Genomic DNA, 26,396 nt, shown 5'->3' on the forward strand with positions numbered 1-26,396 from the left:
GGGAGCAGGCACAGATCCTTAAAGGTAGGGCAGGAGATTTTGAAAACTCAGTGAGAGTCAGCCAGATTTGGAAAGTAAACACACGCCCCTTTCTTTCGGAGCTCACCCTGAAGCCACGCCCCCCAATCACATGGACGCGCATTACCTGAAGACGAGCTGCGGTCTGTGACTTCGGCCATCATGCACGTACCTCTCTGGTGCGCGCAGAGCAGGAAGAGAGTGACAACCAGCCAATACTCCGCGCAGGGTGGAGTATTGGCGGAGGATTGGCTGATGTTTTTATTGTTTTATAGCTTCCACTGATGATTCATATTCTTCGTTTTAATGTGAAACTGCCGAACTAATCGGTTGCTATCGGATTGTAAAGATAAGTTACACTAATTTAACAAAAAGTGCATCAGAATGAAATCTCATACCCTACCTTTAAACGCATCCTCATATGAAGTCAGACTCACTAATGTGACTGTTTCTCTGCTGCTAGTCAGTTAGCATGCTAACTTCAGTAGACATACTACTATGTAATTGTATTATTGTTGTTAGAGTAACTTTTGAATTTGCATACATACATATTTTTTCCATACATGAACAAACAAGTGAAAACAAAACCGCTCTTGGTGTTGGGGGGACATGAACCTCAGACTTGTGTGCTGGATTTACCCTCACCATCCCCGACCTGCCTCCTCACTCCTTACTTGGACTTTTGCAGCTTCATCTCATGATGTCGGGCAGTACGATCATATTAGTTATTATAATTAAAGCTACGCATCGTATGGTATCGTGAAATGTGTTGCCATGGCCACCAGGATACTTCCAGCTCCTCTGCACTTTGCTGTGAATCTGTTTTACATTAACGACAACACTCACAAAACAGGAGCTGCCTGATAACTTAGGATTCATTTGCTGATGCTGCATTGTGTATCCTGGAGAGAGTGAATAATCCCCATGTTATTGTGCGCTTGTGACACTTCATCATAACCTAAACCACAGCCCCTTTGTTGTATTCATCATCCTCCAACCTCCCTTCACCACCCCCCCCTTCCTTCCTTCCCTCCCCTCCCTCACCCACTCCGCCCCTTCGCTCTGCAGCCCTCCATCACTTTCTCCTCATCTGCAGCAGTAACAAAAGCGACCCTTCCTCCTCAACAGTGAGCCATTTCAGTTTTAACTCCCAGTCTTTCAGCAGCCCTCTCTGGGGAGAAGCCTCTTATTGTGTAACAGGCTGTCTGCCCATCACAGTGCTCTGCGTAGGTGTAAAACGCCGCCGCACAGGCCGCTGTGAATGTATAAATATGTTAACATTGCATTAAAAAATAGCCTTCTGCATGTGATACACACCCCTTTGGTGAGCACAAAGTCAGAGACGATGAGTAAAGGTGGAATTATACACATCAGGACATATTTTTGGTTCAGATTAAACACCACTGTGATCACCCTAAATGCAGTAAAAAGACTTTTCCACCCAGCAAACCTATTAGTGAATGTCTCCTCCTCCGCACGTCGTGGTCTGGAAGGAAAAATCCTCCCCAGTCTTCCGGTACATCAGCTGAGAGCAGATGAGCCAGCCCCCACATCAGCTGATGGCTCAGATGATTCCTCTCATTGGAGAAATCTCCTTATTTAAAGTGCCCCCAACCCACCTCCACCCGATGCTCCTCCACCCGATGCTCCTCCTCTCTATGCTGTGTCTGTTTTAATCAATGTCACGTTGATTGTCCTGTATGAGAAAGCTTTGCCTTAAAGCCTAATTTTTCGCCTCTCACCCAAAAGCTAGCTGGGATAGGCTCCAGCACCCTGTTACCCTGCAGTGCAGGACAAAGGGTTAAAGGTAGGGTAGGAGATTTCCTTCTGATGCACTTTTTGTTAAATTAGTGTAACTTCAGTTCAAAATCCGATAGCAACCAATTAGTTCATCAGTTTCGCTTTAAAACGAAGAATATGAATCATCTGTGGAAGCTATAAAACACTAAAAACATCAGCCAATCCTACGAGGCGCACCTGTGCGGAGTATTGGCTGGTTGTCACTCTCTTCCTGCTTCCGTGCATGATGGCCGAAGACAGACTGGTTGGGAGGCGTGGCTTCGGGGTGAGCTCCAAGAGAGGGGCGTGTGTTTACTTTCAAAATCTGGCTGACTCTCACTGAGTTTTCAAAATCTCCTACCCTACCTTTAATAGAAGATGGATTAGATGGATAGTCTACTACATATAGAGCCTGACCCTGGTTTGGTGTCCAAAGGCAAATTGTTCCCACAGGTGATGGTCCCTGGGGCCCCACCCTGTAGCCAAGCCCAACAGAGAGACTCTTGCCTGGGGGCTGCTATGGGTCTGCCCTTTTGTGCCACCTGCCAGAGGTGCCACAGGGGCTGGGGTGTGTTTTGTTCTGGGTCAGTCACAGAGAAAATAATAAAGTTTATATTTATTTAATTCACAATAGACACGTTAATAATCTATCTATCTATCTATCTATCTATCTATCTATCTATCTATCTATCTATCTATCTATCTATCTATCTATCTATCTATTTTCTACCTGCTTCTTTCCAACTCAATAATGGTCATCTAGTTTGATATGAAAGATTGTAATCATCAGTGTAACGTCTGGGGACAGGCGGAGCGCATGCAGAGAGGCAGACTGCTGCAAATGACAAGCCTCATTTTAGAGAATAGGCAACCTGCCAGCCGCAATGAATCCTATAAGCTTATCAGGCTCTCAGAGGTATGGGCGCGTCACATTCAGTTTCATCCATCGCTACCTTTGTACGTTGTATTGTGTGTGTCTGTATTTGTGTGTATAATCCCATCATGCAGCTGTATCAGGTTTATGCTACATAATGACCCCAGAGTACTTCCTCCTGGTTTTAAAGGGCCAGCGTGCTGCCGGTTACTCTAACAGCTCGTATTGTGACAATGGACTCTCTTCTTGAGGTGGAGACAACCCTTCACACTACAGGCCATACTTTCTCTGGCACTGTTAGGGCTCACTGCCAGCAGTCACAGGCTCGACTGTGAGATTGAGATGAAGCACATGTGACTTTTTCAGAAGCACAAAATAGGCGACGACGCCGCTGTTCCTCTCACACAAGAGATGTGCCTGGACCTCAAACAAAGCCCTAACAATGCAATCAAAACGCCATTGCTCGCTTCAAAGCCAGCTGGTATAAAATCCCTCATTGCCTTGGCGCCTGTAAGTCCTGTCTAAATACCCGCCTTCATTTTTTCCCCCTCTCTCCATCTCACGGATCTGCTCTCTTTCTCACAAATCTTATTCACAGTTTGCATTCAGTGATCTGAGAGAAGATAAATAGAATATTTGGCTCCGCGTCAAAGCTGTGGGGCCGAGCGTGCTGCAGCAGCGCCGCTGCCACCGCCGCTGCCACCGTGCTGGTGATTTGTCGCCATTTCACGGCAGCCGGGGCAGCTATTTGGGTGAAATTATGGGGCTATTGATTGCAGAAAGAGAGCGGTTTCACTGAGAGCAGCAGAGCAGGACCAGAGGCAGGCTGGGAGAGCAGAGTACTCCCACTTTATTAGCTTATAGTGTGTTAGCTGTACCTCCTCCTCCTCCTCCTCCTCATCATCATCATCAGGAGGCTGCTCTCTTCTTTCCTCTTTTATCTTCTGTTTTCTTTCTCCTCCTTTTCCTTCTCATTGTTTCACAGTAGTATGGCTGCATGTTATATCTCCTTTTTTTTCCCCTTGGAAAGCCCCAGTGATTCATCATAGCCTGGGGATATCAGCTGTCTCCTTCCTCTCCTCTTCTAGCTATTACTTCAAGCTTTAAAGCTGCAATATGTGCATTATCCCAAAAAAAAGGTACCTATTAAAGCCGGCCTCTGTTCAATTTCTCTCTCTTTCCTTTGTCGAGGAACACAATTTTGTGTCACGCCTGGAGGTGAGCTAAACCTGATGAAGACCCTCCACACTGAGCTGAGCAGAGAAGGGTTATTGCTCCCATATTTTTCAGAAAGCGCTCCGACCTGATCACAGCATGTGGTGTTTTTTTTTCTGCAGCTGGCATCAGGAGTGCTTAGGGCAGCGGGGTGGGGGTGGGGGGTAGGGTGTGTGTGTGTGGGGGGGGGGGGCGGTTGGACAGACGTGCTCCGTCACTGTCAGATGCTGAAACCCAATTGTCTGTATCCTCCCAGATATTGCATAACATGCAGCAAGAGAGCTGAAGCAGCCACAGTAATTAGCCCATTAACCCTAATGTGTCTAAATCATCTGGACAGGGAAATGGTGTGCGGGCGCAGCACCTCACTGGGTCAGCTCCAACCTGAAAACCCACATCATGACATACATACACCATACTTCCATGTGCTGAGATGGTTTCTCTGCGGTGAACATTAGGACTATATGTGTGTGTGTGTGTGTTCAGGCTCACTGATGTGTTTTAATGGCCTTTCAATAACATTGGCAGACAGCATGTCAGACACCTGTGTTTACTGGGCTCTTCTCATTTGTTTCATTTGTGCTCTGTCCTTCTTCCTCTAACCTGGAAATCAATTAGTGTCATCAGCCATGTATCACCAAATAACATATGAATATAACAGCAACAGTGCTGTCAGTGCAGTGTTTCATGTGTGGCAGCAGAAAGACACGGTTTTCCTTTTTAAAAGAGGTTAATAAATGTTATGAATGCAATCTGCTGTATTTAAAGCAACAATGTCCGGGGATGCAAACCCCAGGACTCCTGGGTGACAGTTTGCACTGATATACGACCACCACCAGCCCCAGCCTGCCATCCCTGTGAGATCTTTTCTTGCTTTATACTTCCACGATCGAGTGATGACACTTAGTTCATTACTAATGTTTTGTCTTGGCCAGAAATGGCGTGACGTAACACATGATTAGCCGAGTTAATGCAGGCGAAACAGCATCGAAAGATGCAACATAACACGTTTTCTTTGTAAGGTGTGCTAAATGTCGTAAAACTACAATGGAAGTGAACACCATGCCTACCTCAAACTCTTCCCGAGAACATGGACCGCCGAGCTGCTGTCAGACTTATTGGGTAAAAAGAACAATGAAGCAATTTCCCTGCAGAGACAAACTGATAAGCTTTGGCCTGAAATAGATGCAATATGACATCTGATAGAGTTATCTAACCCAATAAATCCTATTAGTTGAATGATATAATCAACTTTGAATTGCATATTGATCTGCACATCAACAGAGATCTAAGTGTGTCTACTGCAGCAGAAAAAAAGATGCTAGTAAAACCTTTAAGTAGAATTACACTATAATCCGAACCCCCCCACCCGTCTAGTATTACAGGCACACACATACACTTTGCCCCCTCCAGTAATGCATCCATTTCCCCCCCCCCCAATCGCTCTCTTCTTATTTGGGGTGTGTCCATCTCAGTGTCTGGCCGGGCTCTTGGCGAGTAGTGGGGGTTTCCCATCGCACTCAGCGGCGGAGCTGTCCAGCCAGCACTATCCCTCATTACCCCCATGCTTCTTCTTCCTGAAAATGCACTTTTAAAGCACCTTAATTGCATTGGGGAGATAACCCCGTGGGCGCGAGACAGGAAGCCTTGGCCATATAGAGCTTTAAGGGTCTGGATGGGTAAAATGTGTGTGTGTGTGTGTGTGTGTGTTGGGATAGGGCTGATGCTCTTTGCGTCAAATCAATGGCCCATCCAGAGGCTAATGCAGCTCTGGGCAACTCCTCAGGAAGCATTAAGACTATTAGTGCAGGCCTGGCAGGAGCACACACACACACACTTTCTCTATCTGTGATGCAGACGACCTGAAGCAATTTGGATGTTGGTCATATGTTGGATGTTAGCCATGCTTGTTCAGTAGTATCATCAGTGTGTGTGTGTGTGTGTCTGCACCAGTGACATGCAGACAAGGCAATAAGGCCAAAGCTCAGCACAGCAAACCAGACCTTCATCTGCAGGGTCAACACTCACAGCGGGGAGGAGGCGGCTGTGTGTCGTGTTTGTGTAAAGTGTGTGTGTGAGGTTCATTTGTGTGTACAGCGTGCACTCATTTGTCTGCCTGCTTCTTTGTGTGTATTTCTGCCTACATGTGCAGGATTTTAAACCCATGTGTAAAGAAGATTTTCTTCTTTAATTCACAAAAAGACTCTTCTGCTAATTTAAAGCTAATTGTTTATTAATGCAGTATTCTCTCATATGTATACTTATAATAATAATTGTTTAAATAAAAACATCCAAAAATATTCACAATGCATCAATTATGGTAATTTTTGTATTTATGTAGAATTTTTTTTTGTATTTTTTTATGCCCTGACCACTAATATAATACTTTATAATATAAAACTATAATACTTTCTTTTTTTCCTACCGTTACAATTCCCATTGTAGTTGTACTATCTGCTTGATTAAACTCTGTTTTATTATAATATAATATTTATATGGGTAATAATTCTTAAAAAAAAAAAAAGAATCGCCTGCAACTGACTAAAGAAACAAAGGAATGGAGAAGCTAAATATACACACACAGGTTGACCAACTCAAAGCACAGAGGACAGGTGTGACAGGAAACAGGAAGAGGGGCAGGCATTTCAAAATAAAACACAAAGTGAACAATAAAAGTTCATGAATACCATGAAAATATGTTTAAAAAAAAATGTTTTTAACCCTTTTTTTTTAGTCCTGTCCTCTGTCTGTAATTTCTTTAATCAGTCACCATGGCAACCACTCTTTTTCTTTTCGATCCATATTATATGCAGATTATACTACACACTTGTGTGTCAGCGTTTAACAGAGAGCGCGCTCGGAGCAGCGTCACCGCACCTCATGGTTTGTTTGGACTGGAAATCCTCACAGTCCACTGAGCATCTCTGCAGATAGCAGCCTGTTGTCTGCAGTTTAAGGCATGAATCATCTGTTCCTGCACTGAGCGCTGCTGTGTGTTCGCCAATGCATGCGCCTCAGTGTTTAAACCTGTTTGTGTGTCTGTGTGTGTGGGTGGTTTAGTATTTTTCTTGTGCGCTCTCTGCTGGTGGATTGTCACCTTGTGTCTGAGTCACAGCTCGGTACATGCAGAGTCGGGGGTTGCAACATAGAAAACCACACAGCTATTAAATATGGACACTGACTCAGCAGCACAGCAAATTAATAAAGTCTGAAACACACACACAGACGGATCTGGGGGTGTTCAGACTGTTGTCTGGAGCTTTATTTTCACGTCCTCAGACAGAAACATCTTTCTAGTTCCAGGTTTTACCTTTGAAGATCTGCTGTCAGTCTGATCGTCTCTGTGCAGGAACTGTGCCACACACGCCTTGCTGCACATTTGAAGACTCACACACACACACACACACACACAGGTGATGAGTGTAAAAAGGATGAAAAGATGTGCGCAGATATTTGGGTAGTATGATGTATTAGCAAACTGCTGACAACACATGTAGTATCATTTGTAGCTCTGCTTCTGGCCAACCAGCAAGTCTAATGCTCACTCTCCAGGTTTAGTGTCTCTCTCTATCAACCACAAACTAGTTCATCACAAAAATAAAAAATGCCACATTTGGGTCATAAAAACTTCCTCCAGATACAACACATGGTTGCATTTATACAAACAGAGCATTATGATCGTCCTGCCTGACATCATCCAATCACTGGGCCGATACAGCCGCCGAAGCTATTTTGAAACCATGAAACCATTCCCTTCTTTTCTGGGTCAGAGAAATACGTTCACATGTTTTTTAATGAAATATGGACTTCATGTGAGGAATGGCTGATCCAAAAACCTGACCCAGAGTGAAGGTGAATGTGGCACACCATGAAACCAGAACAATGAGCTAAAAGGAATTGCTGCCATTTTACAGTAACTAAAGTAATTTTTAAAAGGTAAATACATTTTTTTTATTTAAATACTGGCTGTACTGATGGGAAACACACAAAAAGGTGACTTTTAATGCTTGCTAGCAGCAGACTATCGCATCTTGATGTAAACCCTGGTCTGTGGAGTGGAGTGGGTATCGTCCTCCACAGCTGTCTCCTGATCACTGTAATGCAGGTCTTGAATACGATGCTTCAGTCAAAGTTGTTTATGAGATTATGAGGAAACAAGATATCCGCAGGACATGCTTCACATGTGTGTGCGGTGTCACATCAGTGACTGGGTGTTTGTCTGACTGCAGATAAAGCAGCGTTCGCTTGCTTTCACTGTGCACTTTCAAGGGAGTGTCAATCCAGCTGTGTGCTACCATTTCAGCATGAGGACTGTTTTTGCTGCTGTCTGCTTCACTTCCGCTGCACCCTCGTCAGCCAGGAGGCGATTCTCTCTCTCTCTCTCTCTCTCTCTCTCTCTGATTGTGACAGTGAAGGCGGAGTGAAGATTAATGTCTGATTCCTTCCAGCATGTTGCATCCATACAGGACTGCCTATTCCCTTTCAGCTGATTAACTCCCTGTTCAGCCATCTGAATGAGGATGAAGAGGTATATGTCTGTCTATCTGCAGTCTCTAATGAGTGACACACATTGTTGAATCACCGTTACACATGCCAGACCCACTGGTGACCTTGGTGATTAAATCTACTGCAGCCAGCAGGAGGAGGCACCTGGACTGCTGTGCTCGCCGTCCTCTGCTGGGAGCTTACATCCCCATTTAAACACAGCATATCGTGTTAAAGCAGTGCATCAGTTTAGACCCTCATTAAGATCGTTAACAACCATCAGTGTCTGTCCAGAATGTCTTCACCAGGAAAAGACAAGAACAAGTTAGATTTTTGCGGCAAGTGAAACAGCCTAAGCTCAGAGTACTCCTGCAAGCACACAGGAAGACGTGCTCTTATAAATCGCTCTCAAATGTTGATTAAGACCTGGCAGAGTGTTGCAACAGCTCGCAGCGTAAAAACTACAAGCAGCTTCCTTGCATTTAACCCTCATCAATCATTTAAAAGCAGGCAATCTTAATCTTTTAGTAGGACATCAGCAAGTAGGACATGCTGCCATATAAGTACAGCTTCATCACCGTAGATAGACCAAACGTACAGATGAGTCCGCCTTCACCGATGAAAACTCCTGCTCAGTCTGCCCCCATTAGCTGCTCCTCCACATCAGAACCAACTCCGACCTGCCCGGCTGACCGGACATGGAGGAGGTTACAGATCTGCCAATTACAATTTACAGCACCACACACCATTTAATGGGTGTCTGTGATGATGATTAACATCAGCACACACACACACACAGACACACAATGTATACTGCGGATCATAAACTCTGAATATGTAAACCATGGAATTAAACACATTGAAAGAAGAACAAAGCTTGCTGTTGCCAGGGGTGTGAAGGATCTTTGATGTCAGGATAACACTTACTTATGACTCTCCTGATGGAGGCAGCGAGGTCGGTGCTGATGACATCCACTGCAAGGCCTGACTGCAGAGCTCAAAGTCCGGCCCTGTGTGACTCCCTGCCAGGTGAAGTGGTCGCTCCTTTAAAGGTAGGGTAGGAGATTTCATTCTGATGCACTTTTTGTTAAATCAGTGTAACTTCTCTTCACAATCCGAAAGCAACCGATTAGTTCGGCAGTTTCTCATTAAAACGAAGAATATGAATCATCTGTGAAAGCTATGAAACACATCAGCCAATCCTCCGGGTGGACCCTGCGCGGAGTATTGGCTAGTTGTCACTCTCTTCCTGCTCTGGGCGCACCAGAGAGGTACGTGCATGATGGCCGAAGTCACAGACCGCAGCTCGTCTTCAGGTAATGCGTTATCATAGCTTTTGATCAGTGTTGTCGGCCAACAAAAAATGGAAGAAGACAGGAAGTCATCTACGGAAAAGGTCTATGGATCATCATGGTCAGGTCCATATCAGTCAGACACAGTCTGTGCTCAGAGAATGATTTATGGATTGTTGCTAGTTTTAATTTGATTACTTATTGTATTGCAGCCAATCGAGCAGCAAAGCTACTGGCTTGAATGTTTGAGCATCACGTCCTGACTTCTATCGCAGAGACTCTGTTTATATATGGTCTTTTTCCCCCCAACATGGCAGCCTCAGTAAGATATATGATATTTTTCCCTCGATTTTGTACAATGAGTGGAGGCGGAGCCGCACTGTCCATCAGTATACAGCCATGTATAAGTCATAAATCATGTTTACTGCCTGAGGCCTTTCCTTTAAACACATGTGATGTCAGTATTGACTCTGGTCAGTATTGACTCAGCTGATTTTTATCTATCTTGACTTAAACACAATAATCACCAGATGTTTTATTTTTCCACATGGTGTAAATGGAAGTACACCTGAATGCTGTTCATTTACTTCTTTTACCTTCACTTACTTCACACTATCTTCTCTCTCTCTCTCTCTTTCTATTTCATATACCTGCCCATCTGTCACCAGACTACATCCTTTCAGCTGGGACTTCCCTGGTTGCTATGGCAACCCCAGTGGGGGTGGGTGGGTGGCTGCAGAGTGCACCTCACCTGAGCAATTTCAGACAGACAGTCAGACTTGGACAGAGACAGACAGACACGCTGTGGGCAGATGTGTATCATCATCCTCATCATCATCATCATCATCATCCTCATCATTATCACATCACCATGGAGACCATGCCTATATGTGGGTGTGTCGCCGTGGGTGTTGGAGAGCTCGTCTCGCCTGGCAGACGTCAGAGCGGGTGACTACACACCTCCTCACCTATACAATATCATCACCATCATGTATTATGGATTTTTTTTTCTCCCCATCACCACCACCACCACCACTTTGTTCGCCTCTCCCTCGCTGTCGATTGGAGTCGCAGGGTATTTTTAGGCGTGTATATTTCTGTTTTCTCCCCGCTTGCACATAACCCGACACAGCCAGCTTCACATTGATTTTGCCGTGCAAGATCTCTCCTCTATCCCTCTTCTTCTTTTCCCTCTCCCGCATCTCTTCTTCTCCTTAGATTTCGCCTCCATCTGTTGCCCTCAGCCACCATTCCAATCCTTTCAATCCATTCTCTACACTTCTGGCACTTTGCAGTCTTTCCAGCACTCCTTTTCTTCTATTCTTCTCTCTCTCCCTCTCCTTCCTCTGCTTTCATATTCCCTGTGCCATGTCACAGCAGCTGAGGCCTGCCATGAGCAGAATCTGTGGGTACCTGGATGTGTGTGTGTACAATAGGACCAGCAGTCTGATGGGGTGGGAGGCACAAACAACATCCACAGGGCAACAAACAGTATTTTTCCACTGGTACTAAAACACATTCATGAATGGATGTGGAGGGGAGGGGGTGATGGAGAGGAAACGTAAGAACAGAGTGTGTGTGAGTGTGTGTGTGTTATAAGTACTCATCTCCAGCTTCTCTTAAATCTTAGGTTGCCTGTTTGTGCTTTTGTTGGCATCCGCGGTGCATTTCTAGCTGTTAAAAAATCCCACCAAGGATGGCCCCTGGATAATTCGGTCTCTTTTTCATGCTGGAACAGTCAGCGTGAGTCTAGAGCTACAGCTGTATTGATATCACTGCATGGTGCAGCTGAAAGGGAAAATCCATTCAGCAGCATTTTAACACTGAGATGAGAATCAGCCGTTGGAATGTACCTCGCATTTTTGGTGATAATCAACATTTTTCAACTTTTCCAGCACAATTCTGTGCATTCATACTGTTCACACTGAGTTCAGGGTGACAGCCAGCAGTGACAAAGTGGAAGATAATGCATCTAATCTCATGAGTTGACTCTTTTGGCTCATACTTTTTTCTTTTTTTTTTACTAACTTTTACATTAAGGAGCAATAAAAAAACCCATTTACATCCATGCTGTGGCCTCTCCTTATGAAGTCAGAAGTTTCTATCTTTCAAATGGGCCTGTGGTGCTCAAAAGGCCACAAAAATGTGAGCTTTTTACAGGAGGAACACTATTTGGCGGTAATTCCGACCCATCAGGATGCTGATGATTTAGCCGGCTAGCTTCCTGCCTGGATACAAAACTGAGTTCATCTCCTTATAAACCCACCTGATCATCGCAGCCGTGGCCTGATATCGTGTTGTTAAGAGGAGGGGGGGTTCCAGCAGTGTGTGGACTCCTCTGGGCTCTTTGGAGAAAGACAGAGCTCCATCCGTCATCTTGGCAGGAAGAACATGTCCACATTCCTCCACCCAGCAGGACTCAAGACTCCATCAGTGGACTCCATCAGTATTTTATCAAGTGCAGTCCCCCTGTCCTGCAAAAAAAAAAAAACCCGCAGCCTCTCAGTGGCTTCAATCATTTGATAAAATCTCGACAACCATTTTTCACTCAGTCACTAATTGAACAGAAGTCAGCATGAAATCTCTGTTTCTGCTGAATCCTAATGTGGAAATCCACAAAGTCCATCCATCCATCCACTTCCGTCTCACCGGACACTTCTTCCAGCTCTTCCAGGGGAATCTCGAGTTGTTCCCAGGCCAGCCGAGAGACATAGTCTCTCCCACCGTGACCTGGGTCTCCTGGTGGGACATGGATAGAACACCTCCTCAGGTAGATTTAGATAAACAACACGTCATTTCAAAAATATTACATTCCAGTATTTACGTGTAAACTGCATCGGCTTGCAGTGTGTTGCAGTGATACTGCGAACAGTCTGAAAAAGCAATGACTATGACAATTTGCCAGTGACAGCCCGGCACACACCATAAACAGTAGCCGTCCGTATGAAATGGATAAAGTCTGATCCAAAGTGACAGCGTCCTGCTGTTTCCCTCCCATCCCTTCCTGGATGTGAATTTAAATGCTTTTAAACAGAACCAAAAGTCGCTTGCCACAAAGAAGTCAAAGCTTAAGACAAGAGACAGGTTTGTGTTTGTGTGTGTGGCCAGTGAACTAATTCATTAATCTGGTTGACAGTTTTCTGTGAACTTGGCAGTACTGTCGCTGGTGAGGAATAACAATGAGACAGACGAGGCGTTGTTCGGCGGAGCAGTGATGCTCCCCTGACATCTCCGCCGCTGGTAAAAGGCTTTTAAAAACCGGCGAGATTGTGTTTGGGAGAATGCAAGAAAACACAAATGAGGAAAAAGGAGCTAAAGAAACAGCCAAGGATGCAGACTGGACAGATATCAAAGGACCTTCAGACAAATGTCAAAACATTCTGACAAGTCATGAAGCATGTTTGATATTAATGATGCCATGATCCATCAGTGCAGAGCCAGAAGGTGGACTTTGGTGCTATTGATGAGCTGTTGTTATTCTGTCTATCCTTTTGTCAAACTGTTTAAAGTCGTGGTAGCAGCAGAGGGGTCAGAGACAGTTTTTGTCCTCAGCAACTTCCTCCACATACTTTTGGGCAGGAACTACATCATATCTGGGAGTAGGACAGTTGGAGGTCTGAGCAGGCAGGAGGATGGCTGACTAACTCGTGGACAGGACGCTATCGGTCCTGAGTCTGAGCTGGACTCAGGACTCCTGTAGGTCAAAGAATCTTCTTCTGAATCTACAAACTACAGCTGAAGTGTAACCCCACCATGCGCCACCAGGGAAGCCTCTTGGCCAAGCAGCAACCTTCGGGGCTCAGACTTGAAGCCCATGCGGAAGTGTCAAAACGTGTAATTCACGCCGCAACCACTGGGGGCTGGCTCCAAAAGCGAGTAATTTCCCATAGACTCCCATGTTAAAATGGCCGACTTCACAGCAGGAAAGAACATGTTTACAGCCTGGTACAAAAAACCACTCTGGTCTCAAATGATAAGTTCTCTTCTAGTGTCAATTGTAGGGGGGGTGAATTTTTTTACAACTCACTCGTTTCAATGGTATTCTGACTTAAAATTACGCATAATTATGGGCGTTGCCGCTTGAGTGACAGACAGTTGACGTATCACAGCGTGAGTTTCCTGCTTCCACGATCGCCCGCCCCCCTAAACCCCACTCGTGCTCCCCCTTTTTGTCCATATTTGGAGTTTTGGCAGACGTGACGCTGCCAACATGGCAGCGGTCATCAACGTCCTGGAACCTCCCACCGAGCCTCAGAACGGCTCTTCAGAAACAAACGGGTGATGCCACGGAAGCTCTGTCCATAGTTTTTACTGTCAATGCTCTTGGCAGATGTGGGCTTAAAGGACAGATTAATTTATACTTTTAAACATTTCAAACATCCACAGTCTCGCTAGTTTCGCTTAAATTATGTGGTTGCAGGCTGCAGAACCTCTTCACACAGCCTCCCCTTAGGTCACCGGTTGCTTTAGAGTTTTTTTGTGCATGGATAACCAAACCGAGTGTGTTGCTCACCACTTTATTTACATCATTTGTGCACTTGCATGCTTGAAATCCAAGCCAGATACATACAGTTTATACTGTTACTATGCAAAACAGGAGAACTTACATCCAAGAGTCTAGATCTCCAAGGAGGAGCTGCAGGAAGATGCTGGAGACAGGAAGGTCTGGGTGTCTCTGCTGCAACCAGCTAATGGAGGGAGCAGCTGGAGACTGGATGGACAGACAGATATATAAGACATGCAAGATCCTGGAGGAGAAAAGAGACTACTGAGCAAAAAGCGAGCAAAACAGGGAGACATAACACGACACAGCGTGTACGGTAGATTGCTGTAGCAGGTTTAATTAATGAGGTCAAACTGTGCTGAAAGGTCAGAGGAAAATAACGAGGAGGAACACAAGGTAGTGTTTTCAAGATCCCCTCTGATCTGTAATAGAGGTTCAAACCTCTGTTTAGTCAGTGGCAGTTAGATTCCTACTTCATGGCTCTACACACACACACAGATGGAAACACACCCACACAACAGCTTCTTATTCCGATTTTGTTCAGGCCTTTCCTTCCCTGGGGGCACTACACCAGTAGGTGGGTATTATTTCTCTTTTTCATCACCCTCTGGTTCTGTCATATACACACAGAGGCACCTGAGGGTGGCGATGATTCATAGAGACCGGCTCCATGGTGGGATGGAAAAGATGAGGGGACGGAAAAAGAATTCTGGTTTAACAAGCATTTTAGTGGCCTTGTATATTCCTGGCTGTGTGAGGCTGCGTATCTCATCTGAGGGCTGCAAAATGGGTAACGGCACCTCTGGGTAATCTGCTACCTCCCCAGTTTGCTGTGTCACCGTGGCTGACAAAAATGACGACTGAGGGCTCACGTGCGCCACTGATCTCATTCTGCTGAGGTGACGATCGACTACAAACTCGATGATAAGGACGACAACATTTGCCTCGGCGGGTAGTGGGGGGGTGTCCTGATCCTGGCAGGGCTGACTTCAGTGATGCCATTTTCATCGTTTCCATTCTCTGACTGTAGATTCCAATTAGAATTTACACGCCAGCCTGTCAGTGTGAAGCAGCACAGGCAGGTTTGTGTGAGAGACAGTGAGAGACACACACACACAGTTACCTCATGACACAGCTGTTCATTTCTAACGACCTCTGCTGACCTGTGATGGGACCTGCTGTGCGACACAATAAAACATATTTTATTATGTTCACCTTGGTTTTTTTGATTTGATATAGGGGGCGCTGTGGAGAGCTGGTCCTAAATTCATAAGCAAGTTCAAAAGCTGTGGAAGATTCATAATCATTCAAGGATTCCGTTGACCCCTTTTTGGAGCCATCCCCTAGAGGCCACATGTTGAACTGCAATTTCACTTTTACACGGACTTCATGTGTCAGCCCCAGAGGTGGACATTTGTTGTATATAGGGGTGTAACGGTACATGTATTCATCCAGGTTCGGTTCATGTGCTCCAATGCCGAATACAGTCAGTCCCTGGTGTCCAGAAGGGGTCGCGCGTGATAATGTAACGCTAACTGTCACAGTAGGAAAAGCAGAAGAAGAGCACACCAATCCAAAACAATGGCAAGTTCAGACAGCACACAAGAGCTCAAAGCTTGTTTTAAATTTGTAGTGTGGGAAAGTTTTGGGTTTCCTGTTAAGTATGACAGTAAAGGACAGCGAGTTGTGATAGCTAATTCCTGCAGTTTTTAAATCGACCTTTAGATGCGCGGGCAGACAGGACCAAAGCTATTAAGGAGGCAGTTGGCATATACATTTCATCTGCAATGCACCCTTAAAGAATCCCGGATTTAAGTATTTATTAAAAGCACTCGAGCCACTTTACACTGTCCCATCTTGTGTGCACATAAGCCAGTGTGTGGTCCTTTCTCTAAATAAGCTCATGAGAGCACTGATTAAACATGCTGAGAAGCTCCATGAGGCTGTGGCAGAATGGAAGCCTGTTGCATTGACCACTGACAATTCAAGAAATATACAGTCTCTTAATTAAAAATTAAACCGTTTTATTTTTCATTATTCTATTTATGTTGTACTGTAAGATCACATATTGTGACCAAATACTACTGCCTGTTCAAAATAAACAGAAAAAAGCAGTGGGGATTTGTTTGCTTCTTCCTGTTTCTTCCGAACTGTATCGAACCATGACCCCAAAACTGTGACCCCTAATATATAGTCTGTATTAGTGACGAACATTTTTTTAGTGGGCCCCTAGAGGCTGCGGGTTGAACTGCAATTTCTAAACACCTGGGCTTCTTTTCTCAGCTCCTGAGGTCGACGCTTGCAAGGGACGCCATCACTGGAGCCTTTGAAATGGGCAGTCTGCTCACTTCCTCCGCACCGCGCTAACCTTTTGCTAGCTTGAGTGAGCTGGCGCTATAAACCTGCCGTATGCATTTATTCATCATCAGCCTGAAACGCTGAACAGTCTGTGATAGTCTCAACATGTTTTTCATCTGAAAATAAAACACAGCATTATTCCTTGGCAGCAGCATGCATAAGTTCTCTATGTATGCCCGCTCCTTTATTGATTATCTGGAACATGAATGATCATTGATCGAGTTGTAGATAGCGATGGCCATGTTGAATAATTCAGGCAATAAGCAGAGCAAAGTGCTTGGTAGTGAGAGGCTGATCCATCAACATTTATAAATCCTAGAGCAAACCAAGACAAAGTCACAGTCTAAATGGTAATGTGGTTTGTGTATATGTGTGTGTGTGTTTATATGTGTGTGTGTGCTTGGTAAGTCGCAGAAGGTCTGGCCTGCCTGAGGGCGGTACTCACGGCTCGGTGTGAAAGATATGGGGGTGGCACTGCCGCACAGCCTGAGAGGATACGCTGTCTGAGGTCTGAGATGGAGGGAGGATGGAAAAAGAGAGAGAGGGTGATACAGCCACATCTACACACATGCAACTGGGGAGCGTCAGATAGAGGAACAGAGAAAGAGTGAGGAGAGGGGAGGAGGGGTGAGGATGGGGGGAGGAGGGGGGGAGGCAGATAAGCGCCTTAGAGGGTGGGAAAGATAACGACAGATAGGGAAAGAAGCATGGAGGCCGAAAGTGAGCGAGCGAGACACACACAGGAAGAGAATAAGAGAGAGATACAGAAGAGGCGAGAGGCTGAATTTAATAAATTAGATCAGGCGCCTTGCTGGTTTCCTAGCAACCCAGACGAGGCGAGCCTGGTCTGGCCTGGTCTGTGCTCCAGAGTAAAGGTCCTTCTCCTTCGCCTCTTCTTCCATCTCCCTCTGCCTTTTTTCCTCCTCCTCCTGCTCCTCTCATCCTCGCTCGCCCATATCAGGACACAATCACTGCCCCGGTCATTGTTACAGACGAGTATATTTAGCAGCACAGTCCACCATGCGCCATTCATCCGTCCTCTTGGTTTTTTTTTAGCAATATTGACCCTCGTCCATCTACAGCAGGACGTGCAAGTGATCCATCCATCTATCCAAATGTTGAACCTTCAGGCTTATTGAAGACTCTGCCAGCTGGCGAGGACGGCTGCCTGGTACCAGGCAGGGATGGCGGCTGGAGTCACCGTCTGCAGCGTCCAGTTTCTGCTCGATGACAAATGTTTGTCAAACATCACCAACTGTTTTTTTGCAGCAATGAGCTAAAAGGCAGAATGGGCCCAGTGCATTCTGGGGATTTGAAGTTTGAACATTTTTGGCACAAAGGGAAAAATCACACAGCTATTTGTTCTCCATTTCCTCTGGTCCTGTAAGCTCTGTGTAAGCAGTCAGTTTGTTTTTTTCTGGAGCTGCACTGATAATAAGAAAATAAGAAAAGTTAAATATGCATTCATATGATAGTGTTTGTGTTGTTTAATAAAAAAAAAATTCTAATAACTGCCACAAATGAATTGACACTTTCTTTGTGCACCCAAAACTCTGACTTCCAGTCGGTCAGAGACTCCCAGACTCCAGAGCTGTCTGCTGGTCTGACACAGCAAATCAGACAAACTCCCAAAGCCTGTTCTTCCTTTTAATGGTACCAGAATGTGAATAAACACTCTGAGCCTCTGTCTAGAGGATCCAGAGGGATCAGCAGCTTCTGGGGTTTTTGGACCTGATCTTCTGATGATATCATGATTTGGCCAGGACTTAAAAATGTTAAGTCCTCAGTTTAAAATGTAAACTATAAATATTTGAATAAACCCAGCTCCCGTTATCCATCCTGTGATTCATCAGTGAGATTTTTCCTCAGTCAGTGGAGTGACTCAGAGGTCTGTAGTGGCCCCAGCCCTGCCATGTTGTGTTTAATGGTTTGATGTCAGAGGAAGGATGGTATTACTGTAGCTTTAGAGCTCGTACCCTGAGGTGTGCTCTGAGTTAATTGCTTGATTTCCAAGTAATGCCACCGATAAGCCACTGAGGAAGGCTTGAGTTTCCCCTGTCTCAATGGGTGTGGATGCATTTCCTACATATAAGCAGTTAAAGCGAAGCGAATGTCATGCAGCACAGGAAGGAAGCTTTACATCATGCGACTCAGAAATACTTCCACATGAGCTTGCATATTTCCCCTCTTGTATCGATCAAAGAGCAGGGAGAATAAAAACAGATAGGATGTCTTTTACGATCGATGTCTCTGTTAATGTCGAGCCCGGATCTGAGGGTGGAATCAGAAAGGCAGGGAGGGGTGTGTAGACACAATTTACATCCGCCTGACATCCTCCCGTCCATCTAACACTCAGGAGTACTCGCTGACCTCACTATCCTCAGACACCCTTTTAGTAATTGCCCATGTGGAACGGCAGCTCTCATGTCACATGTTTGCTTTCGTTGAAAATGAATGCAAAAAAAAAAAGGGTTCTCTCACCTCTGCATATGAGTGCCCTCTAGTGGCAGTGAGGCGCTGTGCTGAACACAAACGCACAGGAATCATTTCTCTCCCTCTCTGTGTGTGTAGCAGAAGGCTGACAGCTCTGAAATGATAAGGAGAGCTGGAGGAAAAATATTGATTCATCTGTCACCTTTACTCCATTAAAAAGAGGCTGAATGAAAGTGTTGCATAGCAGATTAAACCTATGATGCAAACCTGCTTTACACACACAAATTATTCATGTGTGGCAGCCACCAGGAGGAAGGGGACACAACCAAATGTGTTATTTACACCGAGGTTTTTATAAATATGAGAGATTTTAGGGAGCAGAACATTAGCACTATCGTTCACAGAGGCTCTCTACGGGTTTGAGGGTTCAGATTATTTATTTGCATTGAGTAGCACTACAGTAATTTCTTAATGCACTCTGAATAAATGAGTGGACCAGTGAGAGAAAGATTTATGAAGGAATGCAGTGCAGTGCAGATAGAAGTTCCCACATTCTGTTTAATAGAGCAAAAAGAGTGTAACACATTTCCAAATGTGTGTGTTTTATGCTTACATTATTTCCCCTTGTACACAGAAACAAAATTATTCCCCAAAATTTAAACATCTTGGGGAATAATTTCCCTTCAGAGAGATTTGAATGGCACACAGACAGACTCCGTATCCATCCAGGTCAAAGTCATTTGAGCTTGCAGTTAAGGGTTAATTCATCTCAGTATAAACAGTGCTATTGAGGGTTTGGGGTAGGAAATGTATGGCACCTCTGCTGCACACTGGACTGTTCAATAACAGCTTTAGATTCAAGTGCTGAGGTGACGTTCACAATAACACAACTGAACATTTTAGTATGAAAAAAAAAACAACAAGCTCAGCTCAGAGGACAGGCGCTACGGAGCCGGTTATTATCGGCAGCCGGCTCATCACTTTATCACTGCGTGCCATGGAGCGGACTTCCTGTCTGTATCAGAATCATGTGGGAAAAAAACCACAAACCGCAGGTGAAGTCTTACACAGGAAGTACCTGCTACATGACACTGGAACAGAGATTTATGGACGCACGACACCGACTCTGTTCCGGTTAAAACTATTCTTATGTCATATTACGGTTCATGTTATTAGGAGTATGAGAAAATGAGTCTTCCATCATATGAGTTTCACAAAAATAGAAAAATATGAAAATGATCTGTTATAGAATTCAGTGCTGTTCATTCACTGAACATTAAGGCTTCGTGGCTGTGTGTGCGGCAGTATATCTGTTTATCCTTTCTCTGGTAGACACATTCTTCATTTAATAATGGTAGGAATGGTGAACAGCATTAAATACCGGTCGTGATCTTGGCGTTTCAAGATGTCTGCTCCTCACGGTCCCCTTTTTTTTCCTCCAGAGTTCAATAACTGAGCTTCTCTTTGCTTTCACTCCACTGTGTCACACACCTGCAAAACTCTGTGGTTGAAGTCCTCGGGCTGGTCGGCGTACACGTAGTGTCCGGCTCCACGGATCGTCTGCACAGAACCAGAGGAGAGGCGAATGATTAAGGGTTAAAAGCCATAACGAAAGGCTACAATGATTCATTTATGAATCTGATTTGAAAGTTATTTCAAGTATGAATGTGTCTCAGTTACACTTTCAGAAACACTTTTTAAACCCCGCTCTACTTCTGGAGTCTGAATGAGAATTTTTTTTAATTAATATTTGTATTGATTTTAATAGATACAAACAAACAAACAGCATCACTGTTTCTCACTTTCCATTTTATCTTTATTAACTATATGAATTATATATTATATAAAGCGAGAGCGAGCATGTGAAATAATTCTCACGGCCGTTATCACCATAAAATCATACTTTGATACAGTGGGCAGTACTGATCCATAACCTGTAGACAATTAGATGATGTAGCATCACACGAGCCATTTTCTGCGACGTCTCTTTGTGTTCAATATTTTAAATCCATTTCTTATCATCAGCTGCACCTGAAATCGAAAGAGTCAAATGAACTTACGATGATGTCCACATTAGAGTGTGGTCTCCTGTCCTTGATGGTGCTGCCCGAGTTGCTGTCTATGCTGGAGCGGGAGCCGTAGATGATGGTGATGGGGACGTCCGGCTGCAGCCGGTCCAGCCTGTGTAGCATCGGCCTTTTTGCCCAGCCCGTGGGACTAGTCATATTTTTAAAAGCCGTTTCTCCACTGTGACAGAACAAAGAGCAGGATGATGATGATAAAATGCTGATGATATGAGGCATAATACTGCTGGAATGACTGCAGTGAAGCAGTGTTAATTTTGTTGACGAATCATTTTCGTCATAGTTTTCGTTAACGACCTTTTTTTGCTGATAAAAACGAGACGATAACTAAATAAAAACTAACGCACGGTGCCAAAAACGAAGACGAAATGTATTGACACTTTCGTCAACGAATAAAAACGAGACAAAATTATTAATGGAGACGAGATCCAATCAGAGCAAATTTTGTTTGTAAAATCAAATGACATTTTAGTCACAAGACTAAAATAAAAACTAAATCAGAAATTGCTGCCAAAATTAACACTGCAATGAAGGTGATGTATATATATAAACTGCTTTGGTAGCAATTATTAAGATAAACGCATTAATGAGGTGAGGAGAAGAGAAACAGACCTGGGGCTCTGCACGTTGAGGTGATAGATGTACTCTGACACAGTGTTATCACTGAACATGGAGGAGAACTTCCTCCTGAAGTCAGGCCTCATGGTCTGGACCAGAGTGGGACCTGCAGGGGCCACATGTCAAAACCAACCATCAAGCCATTAAAAGAAGACACAGCTTGATTACATTTGCATCATCAGGCCCTTTACCTAGGGGTCCTACCAGTCGCAGTCCAGCCAGCGGGTTGAAGGGACTGAACATGGCACCGAGGGCTTTGATCCACACTGGGATGGGGCGGTCGGCTTCCACGGTGTCCGGATGCTCGGGGAAACCCCACGGCTCCACCAGGATGAAGTGCTTCACTCTGTAGGAAAGACACATAACGAAATACATACATAAAGATAAAAAAAACTGCTGGGCAGACACATCTGAAGCAGGAAGCTGTAATACACAGACCAGCAGTCTACACAGAACAAGCACTTTAATGGTCAGAGTAAGCGGCAGGATTTCTGTTTAGGCCACAGTTCGGCTTAAATAAGGACATATGTCCCTGATCAAGAGCATCTCAGGCTATAACTTAAAGGCCATTTAGAACACTGAGATAACAATAAGGCAGGGAAGAGGGAATTTTTTCAGTGTTACTGATGAAGGCAGGAGATAAGGGATTGAGGACATTTTATCAAACGTCCCTCAGGGAGAGCCAGGCGCCTGCTGGAAGCTTGGAGCTGAAGACGCAGCAAGAGGAGGTGATTCAGGGAAGATAGGGTCTAGTGGGAGGAGAGAGAGTGTTGGAGGACACTGCTGTTATCACAGGATGCCAGCACCTACAGGCACACCGGGACAACTGTGTCCTGCTCCCACGCTGGCATGTTGTGCTTCAGTCATGTTAGGAGAAAAAGGGCAGAACCATTATTCAAGAGGCTGTTCAGGGCAGACTCATTTTTCTTTTCCTGGGCTTCGCTTCGTATTAACACTGGTTAAAAGGACTGTGTCACGTTTAATACATGTTTGGGATTCACGGAGCAACGTCCACTCAAGGTCCACTTACTTGCGGTTGACCTTGTGGCATTTTTAGCAGATTAAGGTGCAGAAGCTCATAACAAGCAGCTGCAGCTGATGAAGTAGAATCTAACAGGTCTCCAGCAGTGCCTGATAAAAAAAAATGTCTTCCTCTTCAGCTGCTAAATGCTCCACTATGTTCTCCACGGTCTCCCTGACTGTGTCTGCTCTTTGCAGCTGAACAGTAAGATATAGTGGCACTTTTATTTTGAAAAGAACAGACTGAAGTGGCCAAAAACCCAAAAACCAAGGCCTCACATAATGTAGGTATTAATAACTATCATATAATCTAATATTATGAGTTTAATTTAATTTTTCATTGTTAACATTTCATTCTGATGCACTTTTTGTTAAATTAGTGTAACTTCTCTTTACAATCCGATAGTAACCGATTAGTTCGGCAGTTTCTCATTAAAACGAAGAATATGAATCATCTGTGGAAGCTATAAAACGCTAAAAACATCAGCCAATCCTCCGGGTGGACCCTGCGCGGAGTATTGGCTGGTTGTCACTCTCTTCCTGCTCTGCACGCACCAGAGAGGTACGTGCATGATGGCCGAAGTCACAAACCGCAGCTTGTCTTCAGGTAATGCGCGTCCATGTGGTTGGGAGGCGTGGCTTCGGGGTGAGCTCCGAGAGAAAGGGGCGTGTGTTTACTTTCCAAATCTGGCTGACTCTCACCGAGTTTTCTAAATCTCCTACCCTACCTTTAAATAAACTAGACTTCGTTTCATACTTAAAAAAAGTAAATGTCTACATATAGAAAATAATTAGACAAAATTCTCTATATCATAATACTCTTGTTCTTGTCTCCACACCACTTTCCTGCATCTGACGGTTTCTTTTACTTTATATTTTATATAAAAAGCCAGGAAAACCTGACTCATGCCACAAATCTGATCTTAAAAACCTGACATCCTTCATCATCAGTCTGTAAAGGTTTAAGATTGAACAACATCCACGGCTCCTGCAGCAAGTACAGCTCGTATCAACAAGATCAGCACTGAAGGATAACGGGCCCCTTTTAAATTACTACAGTAAGATAAGAAGAAATCCCATAATCTGCACCCACCTGCCTGGATATTTAATCGAATACGACACAGCCAGGTATCCTCCCAGGTTGTGGCCCAGCAGTATCATGGACTCCAGACCCAGTTTGGCCCTCCACTGTTCTATAGACTCCACAAACTGATCCTCTGCTCCCTGGGCATCTGTGGAGAACAGAGGTCTGGAGCTCTGTCCGAAGCCCAACAGGTCCAGAGCGTAGACGGGCCGATGCCGGGAGAGAGCATCCAGGTTCTGAGCCCAAAGACCCATGCCACCGCCAAAACCATGCAGCAGAACCAAGGGAGTTTTATCTTTAACGCTGTCACCGCAAAAGGTCAGAGTCCACAGCTGGTTGCCGTTAGAGATGGGGACAAACTGTTTGGTAAAAGCACCGCTGACACCTGAGAGCAGAGGAAAGGCAGGGGATTTAAAATGATCACACTCTCCTAACGTTTAATATGTTGTAAATAATTGTACTGCTTCAAACACACGGTAAATTCTTACACCGCAGCATCTTGTCCTCGGCTGCCTGTAGCTGGCTCTGTGAGGTGGGGCACCATGATGGCAGCCAGCTGGGGATCCAGCACCACCTACACAAACACACACAGACTCAGATGCACCTTTATAGAACTTGCCTTTTATAAAAAAAAAATGATTTCTGGAAGTTACACAATGTCCCAACAGTAAGTACAGAAGACTGACTGTAGTGTGTGAAGAGGCTTAAATCATCATCATCGTCAGCAACAGAACACAGGACTGAACGTCTGAATAGAAGCATTTATTTTGAAAGTGTCACATCCCATGACTTCTGCATCAGCTGCTCACTGGGTTACTCGGAACACTACAACTGATGTTTTGTCACTTATGTCTGTGGATGCTCTCATTCATCCAGGTCCTGTTCTGTCTCAGAGTTTGAATCAAGGCAACTGGACTCAAAGATGTTTTTGAAGACACTGAGTGGCTTCTTCAGTTCTGTCACTGTCACTTACAATTCAATTCAATTCAATTCAGTTTTATTTATATAGCGCATTTTACAATCAGAAATTGTCTCAAAGCGCTTCACAGAAACTCAGAGCGTGAGACCCAGAACCCGAACCCCCCTAAGAGCACTGTGGCAAGGAAAAACTCCCTTTAAGAGGAAGAAACCTTGAGCAGGACCCGTCAACTTAAGGGGGAACCAGTCCTGCTGCTAGTCGGCCGGGTTGAGGAGGAGAAGAAGAGGGAGACAGGACAGAGAGGATGAAGGAGAGAGAGAGAGAGAGAGAGAGAGAGAGAGAGAGAGAGAGAGCGAGGAGCAAACATGATACAGTACAGAGCAAACATGACAGCAAGATGAAACAGTGATTATATTATAATGGATATCTATATATATCGTCAGTCCATAAGTAGTAATAGTAATTTGATAGTAATCAAAGGCTGGTAAAGTCAATGAGCACAGGAGAGATCAGGGGCCGGACTGCAGGTCAGTATGCAGGTCTTGAGACCAGTATGAGCCAGACAGACTTACAGCAGTTTACACCATATTTCATTAGGTGCAATAAAATATAGTGTGCTGTCAACAAATCGGTCTTTGATGGAGTGCAACTTGGAGAATGGGGATGTCAAAATAAAAGTTCCAGTTGGAATTCTGTGAAGCTGTATAATTAAAGGGGGAAATATTAAATAGTGTTCATGTTTTCAATGGTGTGCAGCTACATGTCATTGTGTTTCATTAGGGGCATGACAGGGAGCAGACTGTAAGTGTGTTTGAATGGGTCTGCAGTCTCACCACAAGGTGGCACTAAATCCTCCACACTTGTCCTTTAATTATGACCTGTCTGGTGCAGATCTTACAGGTTTCTGTGCTCAGTCAAACCCAGGTGAGCACTGTAAACTACGCAGTCCTGTGCCTCCTCCATATTAAACATGTGAGGCTACATTAGGCCGCAGTGCATTTCTGCCTGTATGTGGACTTCATCTTAAACAGTGTTTTTTTTTTTGGGACCTTCAGCAGCAGTCTGTGGGGTCATGGGGACAGCAGTTACCTTATTGTGGAGTCCACGTAGCCCCACATGCTGCTGGCGAGACCGTGAACACCAGCGACAGACAGCATTCTGTGAACAACCCTGAAAGCAGAACACAAACTTTACCTCCTCTTAATGAGCACACGTGGTTTAAATTAACGATTCTTCCTTCAATGTCAAGCTGAATATTTCAAACGTGTTAGCGTCCTGATTAATTAGCACACGTTTGTGTTTAGCTTATATGCTAATACTTAAGGGGCACCAGCTACGGCGATGTTTACGTGAACTTCAGGGCTTGTTTACTTTGCGACTGTATGACAAAAGCATGCAGGTATTGTTTGTTTCAGACAAAGAACTGCGCGGTATACAACAAAAACAAGCTGCAGAATAATATATCACTCTTTCTAAAGTGATACACGCTGTCCCGGAGAGGCGGAGTGAGGTGGGTTTGCTGAAATACTCACCCCCTGGCTGCTGTCACCGCTCGATCGGCCATACTGCTACAACTTCCTCTGTCGGTCACATGAGCAGAGAGAGAGACGCTGACGTAAGCCATATACCATGAAGGCGTTTGATTTATTCATTGCTGTACCGCGGCCGAGCGGTAACCGTTAACGCACAGCACCCGCTCACCGCAGCGACCTC

The 26,396-nt window shown here is 44.8% G+C and overlaps 1 protein-coding gene across 1 annotated transcript; it reads right to left on the reverse strand.

The window, feature by feature from the left end:
• Nucleotides 1–19,376: 19,376 nt before the first annotated feature.
• abhd5a (abhydrolase domain containing 5, lysophosphatidic acid acyltransferase a) lies at nt 19,377–26,287 on the reverse strand. The gene is made up of 8 exons (XM_028425272.1): nt 26,216–26,287; nt 25,773–25,853; nt 24,253–24,338; nt 23,774–24,149; nt 21,852–22,006; nt 21,655–21,766; nt 21,019–21,205; nt 19,377–20,518 (listed from the first exon to the last, which is right to left on the reverse strand). Exons 1-8 carry the CDS (start codon nt 26,245–26,247, stop codon nt 20,429–20,431), a joined length of 1,119 nt encoding a protein of 372 aa, XP_028281073.1. The 5' UTR covers nt 26,248–26,287; the 3' UTR covers nt 19,377–20,428.
• Between the last annotated feature and the right edge of the window lie 109 nt (nt 26,288–26,396).

This window comes from Parambassis ranga, chromosome 16 (genome assembly GCF_900634625.1).
Source record: "Parambassis ranga chromosome 16, fParRan2.1, whole genome shotgun sequence".
Lineage (NCBI taxonomy): Eukaryota > Metazoa > Chordata > Actinopteri > Ambassidae > Parambassis > Parambassis ranga.